At 40.6% G+C, this 20,605-nt stretch overlaps 2 protein-coding genes across 12 annotated transcripts in view; one reads left to right on the top strand and one right to left on the bottom strand.

The window, feature by feature from the left end:
* The window catches only part of LOC129731708 (uncharacterized), a 101,453-nt gene that overhangs the window by 30,959 nt on the left and 49,889 nt on the right, over positions 1-20,605 (top strand). The gene's annotated exons all lie outside the window — the stretch shown is intronic.
* Positions 10,207-20,605, bottom strand: part of LOC129731703 (extended synaptotagmin-2) — a 52,331-nt gene continuing 41,932 nt past the window's right edge. For 9 of the 10 annotated variants that reach the window (XM_055691913.1, XM_055691910.1, XM_055691908.1 and 6 more), the window contains 4 exons: positions 12,481-12,529; positions 12,245-12,421; positions 11,165-12,154; positions 10,207-11,103 (listed from right to left, as the gene is read on the bottom strand). In XM_055691913.1, the coding sequence (XP_055547888.1) occupies positions 11,014-11,103; positions 11,165-12,154; positions 12,245-12,421; positions 12,481-12,529 (1,306 nt within the window). In that variant the 3' untranslated portion in view covers positions 10,207-11,013. Of the gene's footprint in view, positions 11,104-11,164; positions 12,155-12,244; positions 12,422-12,480; positions 12,530-13,075; positions 13,162-20,605 lie in introns of all 10 variants that reach the window. The other variant, XM_055691911.1, reaches the window with a different exon arrangement.

Raw genomic sequence — 20,605 nt, 5'->3', positions numbered from 1 at the left:
TTGACGCTCCACTTTAGAAACGAATGTAAATCAAAAGCTTTCAAATTTGAACGCTTGTTAAAGCAAGCTCAGTAGAGCTTTTGCTCGATGCTCATACGTATACAATAATACAATGGCAAGTGCGAAGCGGTACCTACCGTATGGGAGCTAATTTCGTCATGAGTTCTAAGAAAAACTAATGATTATGTAAAAAATCAAATTAACTTCTTCAGGTATTTGTGTTTCTAATGGACAGTTGTTAGGGTCCTGTTGGTAGAGATGGTCTGGTTTGATGTTTTTCAAACTCATACCCGACCCGAACTCGATTTTCTTCGGTTGAAACCCAAACCCGACCCGAACCCGATGATTTCAAGGCGATTTCTTTTACCAATTTGAGGCTGCCCTATAGCTTTGAACCTCGAGTGGTATTAAAATGTTAGTGATTTTTACAGCTGCATGATATCAGACAACATTGTCTTATAATTATGCTTATTTGATATAGCCGGGTTTTGGGTTTTCAGTCCAAACTCGGCCTAAGCCCGATATTTTCAAACCCGAATCCGACCCGAATTGTTCTAACAAAAAATTATTCAGCAGATAAACCTATTTTTGTATTGTAGAAGAATCGGGGCGAATCGACATTTTGCTGACATTTTACGTAGATCAGACACCTACCATTCGATTTCTGAGACTTTTTTTACTCAAAATAAGATATAATTTGACTACCACTTTAAGATATTAGCGAATTACCATTAATGCTCAGAAATAATCGATATTATTTTGCTTTGTGAAATATACTAAAACTATGCCAAAACCGGTTCCGTAGAATCACCGTTTTGAGCTTAGTTTTTGTCCGATTCAAGATCTGTTTTCTTCCAAAAGATGGGTAAAAAGATGCTAACATGTGGACAAACTCTTAGAATTTTGATATTTGGTCTTAAAACAAAATGGCGTCGAAAAAACATCAATAATTTCCAGTTTCTCAAAAATTCAAAATGGCGCTATTGTTACCCCTCAAGTTGAAATATGTTCAAACTCGGGGAAATTTAGTTTTGCATAAAAATACACAAAAAAAAACTATATATAGAAGCCTAGGCAAAAAAAATGTCAATTTTTGTTGCACTGTGTAAAGAGTAACCTAAATCAACGACTATCATATAGTAAAATGGGATTAAAAAACAGTGATTTGGCGCACTCACGTCACTCGCTCTAAATACAGGTTGCGTTGTAGTACACGCAAAAATTGGATGGTGCGAAACCAGTAGAAAATCGTGCGTTTTTAGCGCAATTGTTGATGTGGTTTGGAACCAGTACAATGATTGCGTGTTGGGCATAACGCAATTAATGCTCTAGCGTTTTTTCAATGTATTTGTCACCTCCGAACTACTACATCTAAACAGTTTCAGCTGGTATCAAGCAGCTTTGCAAAGCGAGCGAAAAGCAAAACCTTTCTCCTCCTTTCTGCTTGAGAACGAGACATATGCTACGCTTCTCAAGTCTTTTGCACACACGCTTTTTCCTGAGTAGCAGCAAGCACGCATCGACAGTATGAGTGAGACTAACAACACTGGCATCTAGTATGTACAGCACGGGTGTCTCGCTCATTTCGTAAAGCGACGAGACATCGTCTTGCGCGTCGCAACCCGAACCGAAAAAGAAGCGATAGAGCAACCTGCAAATTATATGTGACGTATCTAGTCTCGTCGCACGTACATGGAAAATCTACGAGCATTAGAGAAAGAGCAGTCACTAATACACTCGATATGAGAAATAAATTGTCGGTATATGATACAAATTCTGATTTCAATCTTTGTCAATGTATTCGCTATACAACTGTTGCGTTATGCGTTTCACACATTTATTGTGCGATTTCTGTGCAACATTTGTGCGAATCGGGAAGACACAATGATTGTACAAGACTTCAACTTTTGCGTGTAGGAATATGAGTGCAGGAGATTATCGTTGAGAGAGATGTGGAGAGAACAACGTAAAAGATGAAGTGTTTTCCTGCTATTATTAGTGTTACTACTTACCGTGAGACACACGAGCAGTTTGAGTAAACCGTTGCATGATATTAGGGGCCGCCCACATTCCACGATACAGAAAAATCATCATTTTGGACCTCCCTACTGTCCTCCTTCGTGGACAACCGAGAACATTGACACCCCCCTCCCTTTTTTGTTCACGTGGACAACCTTTTACAATGAAAAATTCAAAAACGTTTGGTTCTTTGGTTCATTTAGTGGTTGAGCATAAAACCTGCGGCAAAAAATAACAATAATAATTTGAGATTCCTCCCAGATGGTCTCTAGGCACAATACTGGCCTAACAAGCCAATCGTCGTAAGTTCGAGTCTCGGCTTGGGAGAGACTGTTAGTGTCAGTAGGATCGTAGCGCTAGCCCCGCAATTGTCCTGTACACTTGACAGTTGGCTGCGAAGTCTGTGTATAAAAAACAGAAGGTCAAGTTCCGAATCGGAATGTAGCACCAAGGCTTTGCTTTGCTAATTTGAGATTCAGCCCAGAACCACCTAAACCAGAAAGGTCATAAATGAAAAGAATACCATCAAATCAGCTTCAAAGTGCTGAGAAATGTACCAAAAGATCAGATTAAATCAAAACAGAAATTGATATCAAATTTTGCCCTAATTGGTTCCGAAGTCGGAAAAGACTATAACAAAAACGAATTCGAACGTTGCAGGAAACTTTTGTTAATTGAGAGTAAGGAAAAAAATATTCCAAATTACCCTCAGAAAACCGAAGTTTCTTGGAGGTAGAAAGTTTATGCTGAAAAACATCTCTTATCAATATTATTGCAATAAGAAGGGTTGCCGTTTTTTAATATAGAAATTTTGAGCTGTCGTAATTTGTGCATAATCGACAATTTTGTTCAATCCTAGTTTATATTTGCGATAAATTTGTTTGTTTCAGTGTTGATATGAAAAAAAATACACACAAAAACCTCACAAAAACAGTGTTATATGGTTGCAAAAACAGCGACTTTATAATCTGTGAGAATTTTCGACTATAATTCAGCGCTGCCATCACTAAAGTGGTTAAAGTCGCAAGTTGCAGAAAGATGCCGTTAGCATTCTAAACGAGTAAGAATTTGAAATCTTACACGCGATTTCTGGAGTATTTTGTTCTAGCTTGGATATCTGTTATCTGTGCTTTAAGTAACTAGAGGTAAGAAAATATTGAAAAGGCTTCAGCTGAAATTAGTCATTGCTTTTAAATTTCCAGTTTTTGGAAAAAATATTGTGTCCACGTGGACATTATAATTATCACTTGCCTGTCCAGTTGACAAGGGTGGACATTTGCGTACCCCTTAGACCCTCCTCCACCTTAAGTTGTCCACGTGGAATGTAAACAGCCCCTAAACATGTAGTGCCAATAATGGAAATTGAATTTCCGAATTTCGTTTAGCAGCAGGTCTCAAAAACTTCATCTTCTCGAAAACTGCCGCGCATACCATGTCCGTCCCATTTGCATTTTCACCGAAAATGAGTTAACGGGCGGAAATAATAGCTGACTATGCATAGTTTCGTAGCAATAGATGAGCTCAACAAATTTGTTCTGGGAAACTTCGAGAAATCATCCAAACATATTGTCCCATCTCGTAAGAAGCAGTGGTATGAAATTATGTAAAAACGCGTTTTTCTCGGCTTGCTAAAATTGCTAAAATTGCAAATGTCAGTCCTTCTATGTGCGGCAGAAAAGTCCCCATGCAAAATTCCTCAATCGTGCTGTAATCTGTTTCCTAAAACCAGGTATAATCGCTAAATTTCGTTCCCAAAAATAGACAGACATTTGATGCCACCTTCCGTTAGTATGACATAACGACTGAAATACTACATTTTCCCGATATTCCTTCGTCTGAATAACGTGCAGATGGTAGACACCTTGTTTCCTGTAAAAGAATAACTACAATAACCTAAAATGCACAGGGAAAGAAATCAGAAGAGTGAGCTGTTTCTCTTCGAGTTTCTGTAAGTTAGGTTAAAATTTGTTTAATAACATCAATCTATCAACAAACTTGATTTCAGGAAATTGGTATTTTCTCCGTGCGTACTCATATATTACTAGTCTCTAACAAAGGTCTAAAAGATGTACCTACTTAGCATTTGCAATCGGACATCCGTAAGTCTTGAAGCACGACTAAACACGACAGCGGCTAAAAATTGTTTTTTTAATAAATGAAGAAAAAAGCATGAAATTCTCGAAATCGATTTTTTAAATCGACTTTCTGGAATTCAGAATGTTTCCAAGCTGCAGGAGTCTTCCAGAAAGTCGATTTTTTCAAAAAACATTTTTTGAGACACCACCAAAACTATCCAAGACCCCCCCCCCCTTGGCTACGCTATTGCACGTTATACTCACACGATGTACACACACGATACATAGCACAAACTATATATTTGCACGACTTACTACCGGGAGTAACCAAACGGTTTTTAATAGTCCAGTCTCTGCCTGGATGGCAGTTACGGACTTTGAAAATACACTAAAGTTGCTTTTTACGCGGGGGATACGTGCAGCGTAAATTCCGGAATCCGCGTAAAAAAACCGCACAAATTCCGGAATCCGCGTAAAAAAAACGCGTAAATTCCGGAATCCGCGTAAAAAAGCCGCTTAAAAAGCGACCTTAGTGTAATCTAAAACTGGATTACCACTGGCGGGGTCCAACTCAGATCAAAGGGAAGCCGACTTGGAAATGGATTTGTCTCCATGCTGTATGTTTTTATAGTGTCACTTAAAATGGAATATTTGAGTGTTTGGGGGAACAACATGTGGTAGTGTGGTATCATCCGAACTATATTGATCGGAGTTGTGTCTGACCAGCACACTGCCATCATGTTGCTCCTTCTCGCCCTCACGACCAGAGCGTACACTAGCAACGCATGGGTAACCCCGGTGCCTAAACCTTGGTTTATGACATTTTTTCTATTCTCACTTATTTTCCGTCGGTCTAGTTCCGCCACTGTTGTTGTGCCAATCACCAACGCTCGATGAGGCCACTCCAACCAGGACCCTAACTTACGACCCGTTGATTAACGGACCTGCACCAACGTCTTCACTTCCTCATGCGACAAAGGTGTGATCCCAGAGATTTTTTTGCCTCAGAAAATCTCCCGGTGTCGACGAGGATTGAATCTAGACCAGTTGGGTTGGTTGTGAGTGGATCACGCCACCCCATAACGATCGACACCTATGTCGGCGTTGAGATTCGAACCCAGGCGTCGAGCGTGGTTGGCGGAGATGTTACTAGCCACACTAGGCCCTCGCCTTTGGCATATGTCTCGTAACTAACGGTTACAACCTTCTTCTCAAAAGCTAATAATATAATTATTCAGGCTTATTTTCAAGTTCAGCAAACATATCATTATTAGCCGTATTAGTTCATTATCATCATATTTTAGAGAAACGTAGAGGAATGTTTCAGCCTGAAGCCAGCATGGCCAGACAGGATTTGTGTTAGATGGAAGCTAACTTTTACGTGGTGCTTATCGGGGTATTAAAATACTGAAGGAATTATTCGGTGCATCCATAAATCCTTCGTGCTCTTTGACTATTCCCGTTGTCACTAAACCATCGAGGATGGTCTTTGTATACCTCTTATGTCAAGTAGATCAAAACACTCTGCGTCGTACTACACTATGTGATTTCATACGAGATCATCAGAGTAATGATGCAGTCTGCGACGCGGTTCCAATTTCCTGTTCCTGAAATGCATCCTGTCCATATGTGTAGAGGGCACGACCTCTTCAATTCTCCTACATGGAACATTAGCTACAACACACTGTCATGACATTCACAAGCACTGGACCCAGTATGGAACCTTGCGGTACCTCTGCGGTACTCATTTCTGACCCTGTACCGTTTTGTATGCTAGCAGTCGTTTCTGTTAGTACTTCCCGGGATCTTGTACAGTGAAACCGGCACGTGACGGCCATAAAGACCTAACTGGCTCAAAAACGTGGTTTTTTTTGAACGGTTTTTTATGTACGATTTTTTGTTCTCGTGTCAACCAATTACAGTAAGTAACAGTAACGGTAACAGACTATAGAAGGGTGTTTCTTACACAGTTACATTTGTACACGTTTTTTAAGTCGTTTTTCCAATAACACGTTTTTTTACGTGGTTTTTCCAAATAACACGTTTTTACGTCGTTTTTCCAAATAACGCGGTATATTTTACAAGGTACATAGTATCGTGTAAAAAATACTTGACTGTAATCTTCTCGAACCCCTTACTCGCTGTGTCGAAAAGAACATATATGCCGATGGATCTCCTGGCGGATTCCCGGCTTTCGACAATAAGATCAGCCTTGTACGTACTGCTTGTACGTTTGTTATTGTTGCTGTTTTTCAAGCTGCAAAACCAAAACACGACTAAAACCGAAATCTTTTAATGTCGGAAATAGTATCAAATGTGATTTTTATTATTGTACTTGCTGACCCGGCAAACTTCGTCCCGCCTATTTAAATGTTTAATTTAATAATTTTAAACATTTCAAATTCATTGATTCCTTGCGATTTGTTTATATTGTTTGAAATGATTGGTTTTATCGGAATGACAACATCCTCGACCTTTGGCTTTTGTACATCACCTTTATTCCGGAAATGTATTGGGTGTATTTCAGTTATTTTCGTTATTTTTCAGAAACTGAAAGAGGTCATCTTCGAATTCAAAATGGTGTCCAGGGTCAATGTTTGGTTTATTTACATCATTTCGATTAGGGACATATCCAAACGTAGTAGTATTCGGTTATTTTCGGCTGATTCACAGAAGTTGCCATTTTACAATTCAAAATGGTGTCTGAGATCAATTTTTAGCTCATTGCATCATTCTGGATCCGGTGATACACATATTGGGTGGTATTTGGTCACTTAAGGCTATTTTTCAAAAACCGGAAGTCGCCATCTTTGATTTTAAAATTACATTTGAAGACAATTTCTTTCTGTCATTCTGATTTAAGAAACACCCATTTTGGTTGTTATTTGGTCATTTTCGGCTGCTTTCCAGAAACCGGATGTCACCATCTTAGAATTAAAAATGGTGTTTGCATGTGAAATTAATTTTTGACCTCCGGGTGTCATTCTGGCTACAGAAACATTTATATTGAAGGGTATTTGGTCACTCTCGGCTGTTTGCCAGCCACCGGTTTTCGCCATCTTTAAATTCAAAATGGTGTCTGTGATCGATTTTTAGCTTCTGTGCATCATTCTGTTTGCGGAGATACTCATATTGGATGGAAATCGGCCATTTTTGGCTGTTTTCCAGACACCGGAATTTGCCATCTTACAATTCAAAATGTTGTCTGAGGTCGATTTGTGGCTTCAGTGCATCATAACAGTTCCAGAAATACCCATATTGGGTGGTATTTGGTCATTTCCCGCTGTTTTTCAGAAACCGGAAGTCGCCATCTTGGATCTCAAAATGGTATTTGGAGACATGCCAGAAAAAGGAAGGGTGTCGAAACATTATGAACATCCCTATTACACCTAAAAACATTCACCTGCCAAGTTTGATTGTATTTGCTTGATTGGTTCTCAAGCTGTGCGGAATTTGTGTTTAATTTGTATGGGATCCTTCCCTCATAGAAGAGGGGGGTGTCAAATCTTTATGGATATATTTGTTACACCTAAAAACATTTACCTGCCAAATTTGGTTTCATTTTGTTGGTTAGTTCTCGAGATAAGCAGAAATTTGTGTTTCATTTGTTCAGAACCCTTCGAACCATAATGGGCATATTTCTTACCTCTAAAACTATTCACATACCAAATTTAGTTGTATTTGCTTGGTCAGATTTTGAGCTGTGCGAAATTCGTGTTTCATTTGTATGGGACCCCTCCCTTATAGAAGAGGGAGGGATGCGAAACCATTATGGATATATTGATATAATATGGATATAATTGATACTCCCTAAAACATCCACATGCCAAATTTGGTTCCATTTGCTTGGTTAGTTTTCGAGATGTGCATAAATTTGTGTTTCATTTGTATGGGACCCCTCCCTTTCAGAAGAGGGAGGGGTCTCGAACTATCTTAGTCTTCTTTCTCGGCCCCTAAAACCTCCATATACAAAATTTCACGGCGATCGGTGCAGTAGTTTCCAAGCCTATAAGGATCAGACAGACAGACAGCCAGACAGAGCTGCATTTTTATATGTTTAGATTAAGAATTGGCACTCGCGACACTAGAGCTACTGATCGGATAACATTTGTTTTTCACGCTTCTGGATCCGGATTGCATCCAAGTTGCGGCCGATCGAACATACTTAAAGCTGTCATAAGTTTAAAACAGACTGGAAACAGCTGATCGCAACTCTCTCGTGGATTGCCTTATTGTTTCCACTTCTCTGAAATGAGACAGTCATCTAGGCACATCTGCACGACTACGTAGAAAAACTCGGATATAAAGATACTAGAATGTAAAGAACATGCTTGAATAAAAGTGTTCACTTTGTTTCCGATATTGATTAATCTGCAAACAAACAAAGTTTCAAACTTATCAATTTTGCTTTGAGCTGTTGATAGAATAATCTTAAATTTACACTATGGAATCACTTCACTTTTTAATTCTATCACTTCATAGTGAAGTGATAGAATTAAAAAGTCAAGTGATTCCAAAGTGTAAATTAAACAAAGTTACGTTTTGCCGATAACTCTCGGTCTGTTAGGAGCTCGTCCACTTGCGGTTCATTTTTTGATTTTTTTTTATTTCAAGTAAATGTTGGCCCCTATTACAAAAGACGAGGCGAGCGACGAGTTACTCGTCTGACCAATTTTGGTATTCCAGATGGCGAGTCGGCTGGATTTCGGACAATTTTTATAAAAACTCGTAGATCTCTGAAACTTGAAGTGTTAGAAATTTTGTATATTCTGTAAAGTTTCAAAGAATTTAAAGATCTACAACTTTGTCAAAAACCGCAAAGCTCTAGCGTGTAAGAGAAAAAAGTTCGCAACGCCATCTTCGCGGCTAAATTCCGAACTGATTCAAACATCCAAAATGAAGCCCTAACTAAACTTTTTCGAACTGAATTTCTATTTTTAGCAAACGGCTTTTTCCCGTTAACACGCAAGTTCATTAAGCAGACAGTATATGAAGTAGAGAGAACGAAAATTAAGCGAACTGGAAATATGATACAGATTTGGAAAAATATACCGCATCCCGACGGGACTATACCAAGAAACTTTGTAGAAGATCGGAAACCGATTGGTCAAACCCTGAGAGCGCTGATAATTTCGCTCCGCTAGATTCCATCCCTGGCCCAATGTGCCAGTGACTGCGGGCGAGGCGAATTGTTCCAGTGCTGCGTTTGATTGATGTTTTTGATAATTTTTTCTTTGCATTAGGTTCCCTTTTCATGATTGCCCAGTATTTCTCAATAGGGTGGAACTGTGGGCTTTTCTGCATACAAATCTTGAACGACTTTGCTGTGATGACAGCTCGCCAATTCTGGCCAAAGCATCATGGGATGATCGTGGGATCAAATGAACGACAAAATTCGTGTTTGGAGACACTTTTTTTTTGTAACAGTTCCGACGTCATTGCATTGTCATATTTGTAATAAAAACTTTCATTTTTCTGCCTCAACTGCAAATGTCTTGCCAAATACATAATAGATTTTCGTGCAAATTTGTCGGCAAAACAATTTCAAATTGGCTGAAGCATACCCCCTCGAGCCGTTGCCAAACAATAGTTTTGATCTGTTTGCTAGCTCGACACGGTTTGATTTTTTCCGAAGTCGAGTTCTCCTCACAGTACTATTCGCAGCACCGAATTTTCCGGCCAAATCACGGTCCAACAGAATGGGATTCCTCTTGATGGTAACCATAAACTAACAGACGTATCACTGTAACCTCACTGCATCGCCACAAGAAACGATAATTTTAAATTTTCAATCGAATAACAGTCATCGCGCTACAACACCGTCTGGGGCGCTGTCATACAATCTCATACATATTTTGTGGTTCTAAACTTGACACATGCACTTATGCTAGCGATGATGTCGAATTACAAGACGCAGCGCGAACACGGCAGCATATGGTGCAAGTGTTACTGACGTAAAGTAGGTACTGCTATAATTCGAACGATGATTTTTTTGAAAATTTGTTTAAAGTGTTATGTCTGTTACTCTGTGTTTAAACTATGTGCCATATCTGCGACCCACTAGAGTTTTAAAGGAATGTGATATAAAGAAAGTCTGGTGGAGTACAAAAGCTTAAAACATGAAATACACGTTAGTTTTTACAGTAATCGGTAAATCATTATTAGTTGTTTGTTTCGCTTATTTTGCTCATATAGTGAGTAGATTTTGAAAGCTAATTTCTAGATAAAATGTAGGCAAAACTTTCGCTCTACTGCAACCAATGACAGTGATTTTTGACTTTAGAAGATTGTGTGTGTGCTCTTTCGAGTTAAGTTTAATGATTGTGTTCACGGTTTTTCAAAGATTAAGCTCTCTACGGGTGTACCCTTCAATGGGGTTATCTGTAATGTCTAATCTGTTATCATAATGTATTGTAATGTTATTTTATATCAAGCGCGTGCTTCAAAGGCCATGGTGATGCTTTTCTAAAAAGCGTATGCTCTGCTGTTATGCAGGATTCTGGTTGGAATTTCTGCGAACTGTTCACTATGCAATCTCTACTAATTGACACGTTGCGGAGAGAATCATGTTTTGTTCATATCTCAATATTTTTTTGAAGATTAACTGTGTCTACTAGAACTCTATGAAATACTATCATAGTGATCTTGAATGAAATTCTCGAATAAGTGGTTTTTTGTGCATGTAGTTGTTTACTTCTATTGTGTTCTGAATCTTTTAAATCCTTCGAATGGTTGCTACTATTGAGATTTAAATTCCCTTGGACGATTCAAATATAAAAATGTGCAAATTGTTGCAGTATATAATATTCACAATAAAATCTGTTAATTTTATAATGTACGATTCCTTATAAACAAGATAAAAGGCAATGATCAAACACTTTAGATCTACATAGATAACTTTTTTTTCAATTCACAGTATTCATTCGAATTTGGACTCAGGTAACAGATCGTACCAAGCCTTCATCCCCTGGGATGACGAGATTTCTGGATCACTGAGAGCAATTTTTTGCTGAAATGAAAGTGACTATGTTAGTCGGAATATATATTTTTTAATAAAAACACGTGATTACCATTCCAATAACAGGGCTTCCGAAGAATCCTTTCTGAGTACAAACCGTAACTTCCAGCTCCGAGTTGACCAGCTCAGCATTCGAAATAACGTAATCAAATGTGGCGTCGAAAACTGGATCACAGTTGTCCTTCACAACGTTAGTTTTTCGTTTAGATTCCTTTGTTCGTCCAGGTAACAAATAAAGTTTTACATAAGGGTCTGGGATATTACTGGGGTCTTTCAAAGGTATATTGTTGATTTTGTGGATGATGACTAGTAACCGTTGCCGCTGTACACTGAATGCGATTGTTAGATGAATGCGACCCAAACCAGCAGATCCAGCACTGGAGGTCGTACTCGGACTACGACGCAAGAGTTCATTTCCGTTTTCACTGAGGTTAGGACTCCTGGGAGGAGTAGCCATCATTACCGTATTCAATGTGGAAATGATGAATGGCTCTTCCTGAATAGACATTTGGTCAACAATTCCAGATGAGGCTGATTTTCTAGACTCTTGCTTTCTAATGGAAGAACTAACTACCGGTTCTGATGTGGTCGAATCAGCAACGACCGCCGGTGCTGTTCTTATGGAATTGGACCTTGACAGAGAGCTATCCCCTCCGTAACCTTCGGATGAAGGTGTCTTATCGGAGACGGCCTCAGTGGTTGGTGTGTCACAACGATATCGTTTCAAAATGCGCAGCGAAAGCGACATAATTATCTTAGATTCTGGTCCCGATTTTTGTAGTTGGAAAGGCTGCGACATAACCTCTAAGTTCGGTTTGTCCATCAGTGCACTAAGTAGGTAGATGAGCGTTCCAAGCGAATTGCCAGTCTTCTGATCGATTAGTTTGAGCTGTAGTGTGTCGTTGTCTGGATTTCCAACCAAAAAGGTGAATCCTTGTTCCCACACCGGTGCATCAGTTCGCATTTGCGGAGTGGTTTGTTCGGATTTCTTACCGACGCTTAAAATCAGGTACGGATCCGGTTGACTTTGCTGGCGGGCTTGCTGTGAAATGAAACCGTAGTTATCATGTTAGTTTCTTGAGCACGTAGAAAAAAAAAGAATGTATCAATAAGAGTGGTAATCATTACTCACCGGTAAATTTTTAGCAGAATCAATAAAGACCGTCAAAAGAGCCGTGCTCATTGATGTCACTCGCAGTAGTTGAGTTTCATCTAGAGCGGCCTTCAGATCTGCTTTCTCTGCACTTAGAGCAAACCAAGTCAATCGCAGGTGAACCAAACCATGCTTAGCTTGTTCCAGAGTCAACCACTGAAATAAAACATATTGTTCTAGTAATTCTTGCTGATATTATAGCGTTTTTTACTCACCGTATCAATTTCGCCATTTTTCGTAACACTGCTTATCTCGACCGTAGCTCTGCATGATTTTGGAACGGGAGAAAAAATATGTTATTTCCTTGTGTTTATGATTTTATCCTAGTCTAATCGTATCAAAAACATTACAAGCTATAAACGAACATTCAGTCAAGAAATTGAAAAAAATGCAATGCAGCAAACAACCAAACCAATACAAATGATGGTAGCCATTTTCAATAGAATTCGAATTAAAACAATACTTAATGCTAACAATGGACAGCAGTTTAAAGTCTGCAGGCAATTGCAATGTTAAGCGATGATGGTCCTAACATCGGCCAGACACCGTGAAAAGATAGTGTGATAAAAACCAAGGAAATCCCGGAGCAAACATTTTAGAAGATGGAAAAGTTTTGACAAAAGACAAAAGAAAGTAAAGAAACGAAACAAATTGTGAGATTATTTTGTATAGAAACCATTCCAAGAAATAAGGTCGCAGAAGAATTGTAAGAAGAAAAAAAAACAGCGTGAGTTGATCGATCCAAGTACGATGAAAAATTGTTTTTACAGTACATAAAAGAGGCAGCAAACTTATCAGTTGTCTTCAAACCTGCCAAGAGGGTCGTGATCGCCGGTTCGATCCCAGTCGAATAACTTTATGCCAATCAAGGTTCGATGCGTAACGTCAACACAAGCCTTTCGGGTTTTTGTTCGTATTGAGGAACGTTTTGGGTTCGGGGTATTTTCGTTTGCGTGTCAATTGGGGTTAGTATTTGTATAAAGTTTATGATCAGAATATTTTGGCAGTGACAGGTATATGGGTGGTCAGTACACAGAGATTGCGGATTGCGTTGCGAAGAGAAACGATATGAAACAAAAGAAAGAAAGAATTAGCGATAGACGAAGACCACAAATCGATATCCGTGCTGTAGAAATCGCTTGTCGTGTAGGTATATACGGTACAGTTGCTGGATACAGGTTTTGTCGTGAAGCGGTGTGGAATTGTGCCATGGAAGTTTGTGTAGAGTTGTTTTATAACTCGTATGTATATGTACAGAAATATTGGTGTGGATCATGTCTCAGATTCAACATGTGAATTGTTTGTCCAAACATCAAACTTTATCCACACATTTTTACCGTCGATGATTCATAACCCATGTTTTAGATAAGAGAGCACAGAATTATTGTGAAGATTTTTGTGACTTTAAATATTTGATAATATTAATATTACATTTGAACTCATTGTATTTATCCACAAAACAGTATTAAATCTTACTATCCAATATTGACTATATATTGAAAATAAAAATTGAGAGTTTTTTTGATTAAAGTGCAAATACATAATAGTAAAACGAAACATCTGTGAAAGACAGAAACAATAACAACATCCGTCCCCCAAATTTGAAATTTTGTGACAAATACCTTACATCAAAATATATCGATTTTCGTATTGAATTGTTTTGATATTCATTAATCGTTATGTACTCGGCAGGGTACCCGACTACCTTTTCAGACTTTATTGCTTTAAAAAAACAAGGATAACCTCTATTCATGAAGCTGGAACTTATGGAATGCTCCTAACTAGTGGGAATGAACCATCTTCCATCATCAGACTGTTCATAGGAGCAAGGGGAGGGTGACTTCGAATTTTTTTACCCCATAAGTACTCGGCAGGGTACCCGGGTACCCACAAATTGAAATGCTTCTTGCTTTTTCATTTCTTGACCGATTTTCGATCTTGGCCGTTCAAACGATTGGAAAATCTGTTTACTTTTAGAATCCGGGACCTACATGAACCTGTGACCACTTCTGGTTCCTGTAAATCCGGATCTTCGGGAGTATATTCGGATGATACAAGTTAATACAATTTTCAATAAAACCGAGCAACATTGGTATCAAAATTCATGAAATCACTCCAGGAGTTGATTTTCATTCATTCTGAGTTCATCTGATAAGTTATCCGAAATGGCCATTTCGGAGCAGCTTCCCGATCTTGAACCGAAGAATCCGGATTTACGGAAACCATATGGGGACCAAGAGCTCTTCAGGTTCCGTATACTAAAAATAGGAAAAAATTTCCAATTTTTTGACGGGTCAAAATCGAAAATCGGTCAAGAATTGAAGAAGTAAAAAGCATTTCATTTTGGTGGGTACCCGGGTACCCTGCCGAGTACTTACGTGTGTTAAAATTGCCGAGTACATAACGGTTAAAAACCAAGCGATTTAGAAGGTAAGTCTTAATTAATGTAAACGTGTTATGAGAGATTGTTTATACATTTTATATTATAAATGTTGGCGAATAAAGATAACCATCTTGTCGATAGAGTGCAACATCATACCATCCCTTAGCAATCGGTTGTGTATTTTGTATAACAACCAAATGTAAAATCAAATATTCTCTCACTACTAGTTCAACATCAAGCAAGAGTAAAAATTTTTCCCTTGAGTTCCCTGGTTTGGATGCAGCCGGAAGCTCCTGATCGGAAACAAAAGCGTGCAGAGTTTGTTGTTTTTTCTTCTCGAAGTTGACGAGGATCCTCAAGCAATCCTGAGCAATTTGAAATACCAATTATGATCATTCTCGATGAAGGTGTTGTGAACCAGGAATTTTCCCGTACCCAGTAACAACCGCATGGAAAGAGGTCGACGAGGAAACGTTGGTCACGATCCGATAAATGTTGGATGAGGGCCAATACGCACCGATTCATGACAAGACGACGCGACGGCAAAGAACACGTGTAAAGATATTGAAGTACCACCACGAAAAGACCCCGATTGGGTGATTCCCCGCGACTCCAAAGTCATTCACGTTTATGATACGTCCCGGGAAGCCCGAGGACGATAGTGCGTGGGTAATCGATTCGGGCTAAAAACCGTAGTTCCTTTGTGCGTATCGATGAGAGTGTTTGTCCGGAAATTTCGACCGCTGATGGCAAAGTGCTTCGGAGACCGTAAAATCTAGTGCGTAATGGAAGTAACGTAAAAGTGTGGATAACGTTGACCGGGGCTATTTTTTCTCTGGAGCTAATAGACAAGTAAAAGAAGTGCCTGAAAAAGAAGTTCGTGCAGAATTCAATGCAAATCAGTGTCGGTTGGCTTACGACGGATTCGGGATTGCGCTGGCAGATTGCGTGGCTGACTTATACCGACTAAACGCAGAGAAGATGCTGATAGCGAATGAAAAGTACCGCTATCAGGTCTACACACGTGGCATCGACGATTAGGGCACTGAGATCTACATGCGATTGGCGAAGCAGAGCGACTCCGATTGGCCTCCAGGATGCAAATCAAGGGAACTCGGCAGACTTGCGAGTGTCTCGTCGAAGAGAAAATGATACGTTTTCCAAAGCAGCCGATAACAAATCGTGCACAGCGATGTTGCTGATCCTACGTCAACATCGTCGGGCGGGTACCGGTATTACATGACAGTGATTGACGGTACACGATCGTTTATTTATTAAGGAAAGGTCCGAGGTAGCTGACACCTGGAGATCTTTGGTAGCGATGCATACTCGCGGATTTCACTCCAGAAGAAGAAAAATTTGAAGGCAACCAAGATTTGAAGGTCCACCAAGATCATCAGCCGTGACGTACGTTTCCTAAAGTTCGACGAGAACAAGGACGTGAATGATGGAACCATCCATGATCTACCATGTGAGTCTAAGAACGGAGACAAACACGTTCAGGTAGTATTGTTTGATGGTGGATCGAACAAAGAAAAAAAAGACGACTTGTTCGACGAAGAAGAAGAGCATGGTTCCAAGCAAGCTGAGCGGATTGCTGTGGTTTTGAAGCAGATGGGGTTCCACCCGTCATAGGCTATTCCGTAACACTACTTGCGGATTAAGGAGGACGGTTTGTATGCGTACGTACTGATCTATGTGGACGACATTGTTATTGGATGCTGATGGAGCACGAGTATCGGCTTTGTACAACAAAAGGATGAGGATAGTGATTCGTTGGCTTTTTTGTTCATTGCTGTCAATACACGCTCAGATATAGCCATCTTGACTTCAATAGCTGAGCGAGACGGTGCGACGCGGTCATTGGCGATTTGACCATATTTCGGCGGTAGAGGAAATACTTTGCCAATCCGAGCGTCTGTTCTTTAAGTTAGGGGCTGCTAATCAACATTCTGGTGGCAGCGTGGGACTCTAAACAGTAGTGTCACGATGGTTCTCCGACGAGACTGGGGTTGGTGTAGGCCTTGCAAGCCAGCCATAAAAACAATCAGAAAACTAGAGCTGCAGCAACACACACGAGCTGAATACAGCTTTCATTGTGACAGGCAAGAGCGCTGTAGCGTGCATCCTGTAGCGTGCATCCGATGATGTTAGGGATAACATGATGTCATGATAGTCAGGGTTGATATTTGTTGACACTCTTGAGTGAAAGTGAAAAAAAGCATCCATAAACGTTATTTTTTTACAATCCTTTCAGAGTTCTCCTTTCTCGCTTTTTGCATGGAAGTGACTGTCACAACACCTCATTATATTTCATGCGATGGAAGCATGACTACAAAATCAGTTTATCAGCTAACGAAGATTGTCAAGGTATCGGTCAGTGTCAGTGAAAAAGTGTTTCAGTGAGGTTTATTTTGGTTGAGGGGACTGTTTGTTTTTCTTTTTCGCTTTGAAGTGAAGATCATTTGGTTGGATTTGTCGTCAAATTTTATTCCGTAACCGTGAATGATGCGCGCGTTCTTTTTCATCTGAGTATAACAGCACGTTACTAGGACGAAAATCTAGTGTATCTGAAAGAGTGCTGCGATCATTGGAAGTGAAAATTGAAAATGATTTGCTGTAATTTTCGAAGAATTTTGCTGGGGAAAATGACATTTACCAGCACTGATGATAGTTATCGGAGATCTCAACGCTCGGTTTGACCAGGGGAAGAAATTCAGACCGGTTATAGGAAAGTTTAGCGCACACCGGCCCAAGAACGAAAACACCCCTTGACTTATTGACTTCGCCGCCTCCAAGGACATGTCCATACGTGGTATCTACTTTTTGCATAGCCTGCCATATCGGTACACCTTGAGATCACCACAACAGACTGTAACACAAATTGATCGCGTTTTGATTGACGGAAGCAACTACTTGGATATTATAGAAGTCCGAGCGATTCTGACCACTATCTACTGATGGTCACAATGCGCAAAATACTTTCGGTTGTCAACAATATCCGCTACCGTTGCCCGCCACGGTATGATCTGTAGCGAAGTCGCTACTGAGTACACACAAAGCCTTGAGGCAGTCGCTACTGAGTACACACAAAACCTTGAGGCAGTGAGGAAGAGCTTTTCGAAGCCTTTCTGGAAGATTGCTAAAGTACTATGAAAGTAGCCATTAACAACGCAGCGGAAGGTGCTGTTGGATTCGTCGAGAGGAATCGATGTACCGGCTGGTTCGACAAGGAGTGTCAAACGATAAAGATAGAGGAATCTTGACAAATGAACGTGACGTGATCCACAGAGGAAGCAGCACTACAATGAATACCTGAATGGCACAGAGGCAGAGGACCAAGATTGTAGGAGGATAGACTTCCTCAGCACAACGGTGGAGGGAAACATATCGCCCTTCCACGATAAGTAAATTTAAGGATGCTATCAAGCAGCTCAGAACTACAAATCAGCTGGAAAGGATAACACCGCAGCGGAGCTTATCAAGTTGGGCCCGAATAAATTAGCTTCCTGTCTGCATGAGCTGATAGTCAGAATCTGAGATAATGAACAGTAACCGGAAGAGTGGAAGGAGGCAGTAAAAGCAAAGCCTTGGTGCTACATTCCGATTCGGAACTCGACCTTCTGTTTATAAACACAGACTTCGCAGCCAACTGTTTTAGTGTACAGGAAAATTGCTGGGCTAACGCTACAATCCTACTGACACTAACAGTCTCTCGCGTGCCGGGACTCGAACCTACGATAACTGGCTTGTTAGACCAGCATCGTACCTAAAGACTAACTGGAAGGGTAGGGTAGGAGGCAGTAATATGCACAATGTTCAAGAAGAGCGAAAATTTGCAATGTGAGAACTACCGAACGATTACAATTCGCAACACAGCCTACAAGGTACTCTCCCAGATCATCTTTCACCGTCTCTCACCACCAGCACAAAGGTTTATGGGAAGTTAACAAGCCGGTTTTGTGGATGGGCAATCGACAACGGATCAAATGTTTACGCTGCGTCAGATCCTCCAAAAGTGTCTCGAAATTCAAGTCCTCACGCACCACCTCTTCATCGATTTCAAGGCCGCTTACAACACTATTAACCATGTAGAGCTATAGTAAGTTATGGATGAAAATGGTTTCCCTGCCGAACTAATAAGTCTGATTAAGTCCACGATGGATGGTGTACAATGCTGTGTGAATATTTCGGGTATGGTATCGAGCCCGTTTGAAACACGCAAAGGACTTCGTCAAGGCGATGGTCTTTCCTGCCTCCTGTTCAGCATCGCATTTGAAGGTGTTATGAAACGTGCGGCCTTTAATATGCGGAGCACGGTCAATCCAGTCTGCTTCGCTGACGACTTGGACCTTTTCACAAGGACGTTCCAGGCGGTTGCTGAACAGTATACTAAGTTGACAAATTTGTGTACCTCGGATCATTGGTAACGTCAGACAACAACTGCAGCAGACGTATTGTAGCTGGGAGTCGTGCCAACTCCGCTAGGCGTTGAGGTCTGGCAATCTTCGCCCCTGTACCAAGTGCACCATGTACAAGACGCTAGGAAGACAATACCCGAGGAGGAATCGCAAGCACTAGCCGTTTGCAAACAACGTGTGCTTAGCACCATCTTTGGCGGAGTATGTGAGGATGGCGTATGGAAGCGAAGAATGAATCACGAGCTGGCGCAACTCTACGGCGAGCCCAGTATTCAGAGAGTCGCTAAAGCTAGAAGGGTACGATGGGCGCGACATTTGTAAGAACACCGGACAACAATCCTGCAAAAATAGTGTTTGTCTCGAATCCCGCCGGTACAAGACGTAGAGGCGCGCAACGAGCTAGGTGGTCAGACCAAGTGGAGCGCTCAAGAAACTGAAAACAACAAATTGAAAACTATGGACCGAGTGCGTTGGCGTAACATTGTGACGCAGGTCAGGGATGTTTCACGAGAAAAGTAGTTGGTAGAGGCTGGTATCGTGTCCATTCGGTACCTCACCTTCTTCTTACCACTCTTCTTCGGATATTCCTACCTACACGCAAAAGTTGGATGGTGCGAAACCAGTACAAAATTGTGCGTTTTTTGCGCAATTGTTGATGTATTTCGGAACCAGTACAATGATTGCGTGTTGGGCATAACGCAATGAATGCTCTAGCGTTTCTCCAATGTATTTGGAAGCTCCAAACTACTACACCTAAACAGTTTCAACTGGTATCAAGCAGCATTGCAAAGCGAGCGAGAAGCAAAACCATTCTCCTCCTTTCTGCTTGAGGACGAGACATATGCTACGCTTTTCAAGTCTTTTGCACACACGCTTTCGAGATACTTTTTCTTCTTCATGCATTCCTCTGAATAGCAGCAAGCACGCACCGACAGTATGAGTGAGACTAACAACACTGGTATCAAGTATGTTCAGCACGGGTGTCTCGCTCATTTCGTGAAGCAAATAATAATCCATGAGTAGCAGTCACTAATACACTCGACGTGAGAAATAAAGTGTCGGTATATAATACATATTCTGATTGCATTCTATGTCAATGTATTCGCAGTACAACCGTTGCGTTATGCGTTTCACACATTTATTGTGCGATTTCTGTGCAACATTTGTGCGAATCGGGAAGACACAACGATTGTACAAGACTTCAACTTTTGCGTGTAACCTTTGGGTGCGGTGAAGCTACGACAACTTCAAGCGGCAATTGGAATCCGGCTACATGATGTTGAGGAGGATCGCGGCAGTCATCTTGATAGAGTCAACATCTTGCCATCTTTTAGTAATGGATTGTGTATTTTGTATAACAGGGGCTTATTACGGGAGTCACTTCACGGTGAAGTGACAACCGTAATAGGCACGGTGAAAGTGATTCCCATTTGATTTGCACGCGTCTTCTTTCACCGTGAGATTTTTTCACTTCATTCTCACCGTGAGGTGACATCCGTAATAAGCCCCACAGCCAAATGTATAATAAAACGAATC

This window comes from Wyeomyia smithii, chromosome 3, assembly GCF_029784165.1.
Source record: "Wyeomyia smithii strain HCP4-BCI-WySm-NY-G18 chromosome 3, ASM2978416v1, whole genome shotgun sequence".
Classification (NCBI taxonomy): domain Eukaryota; kingdom Metazoa; phylum Arthropoda; class Insecta; order Diptera; family Culicidae; genus Wyeomyia; species Wyeomyia smithii.
This window is presented reverse-complemented; position numbering and strand designations above follow the sequence as displayed.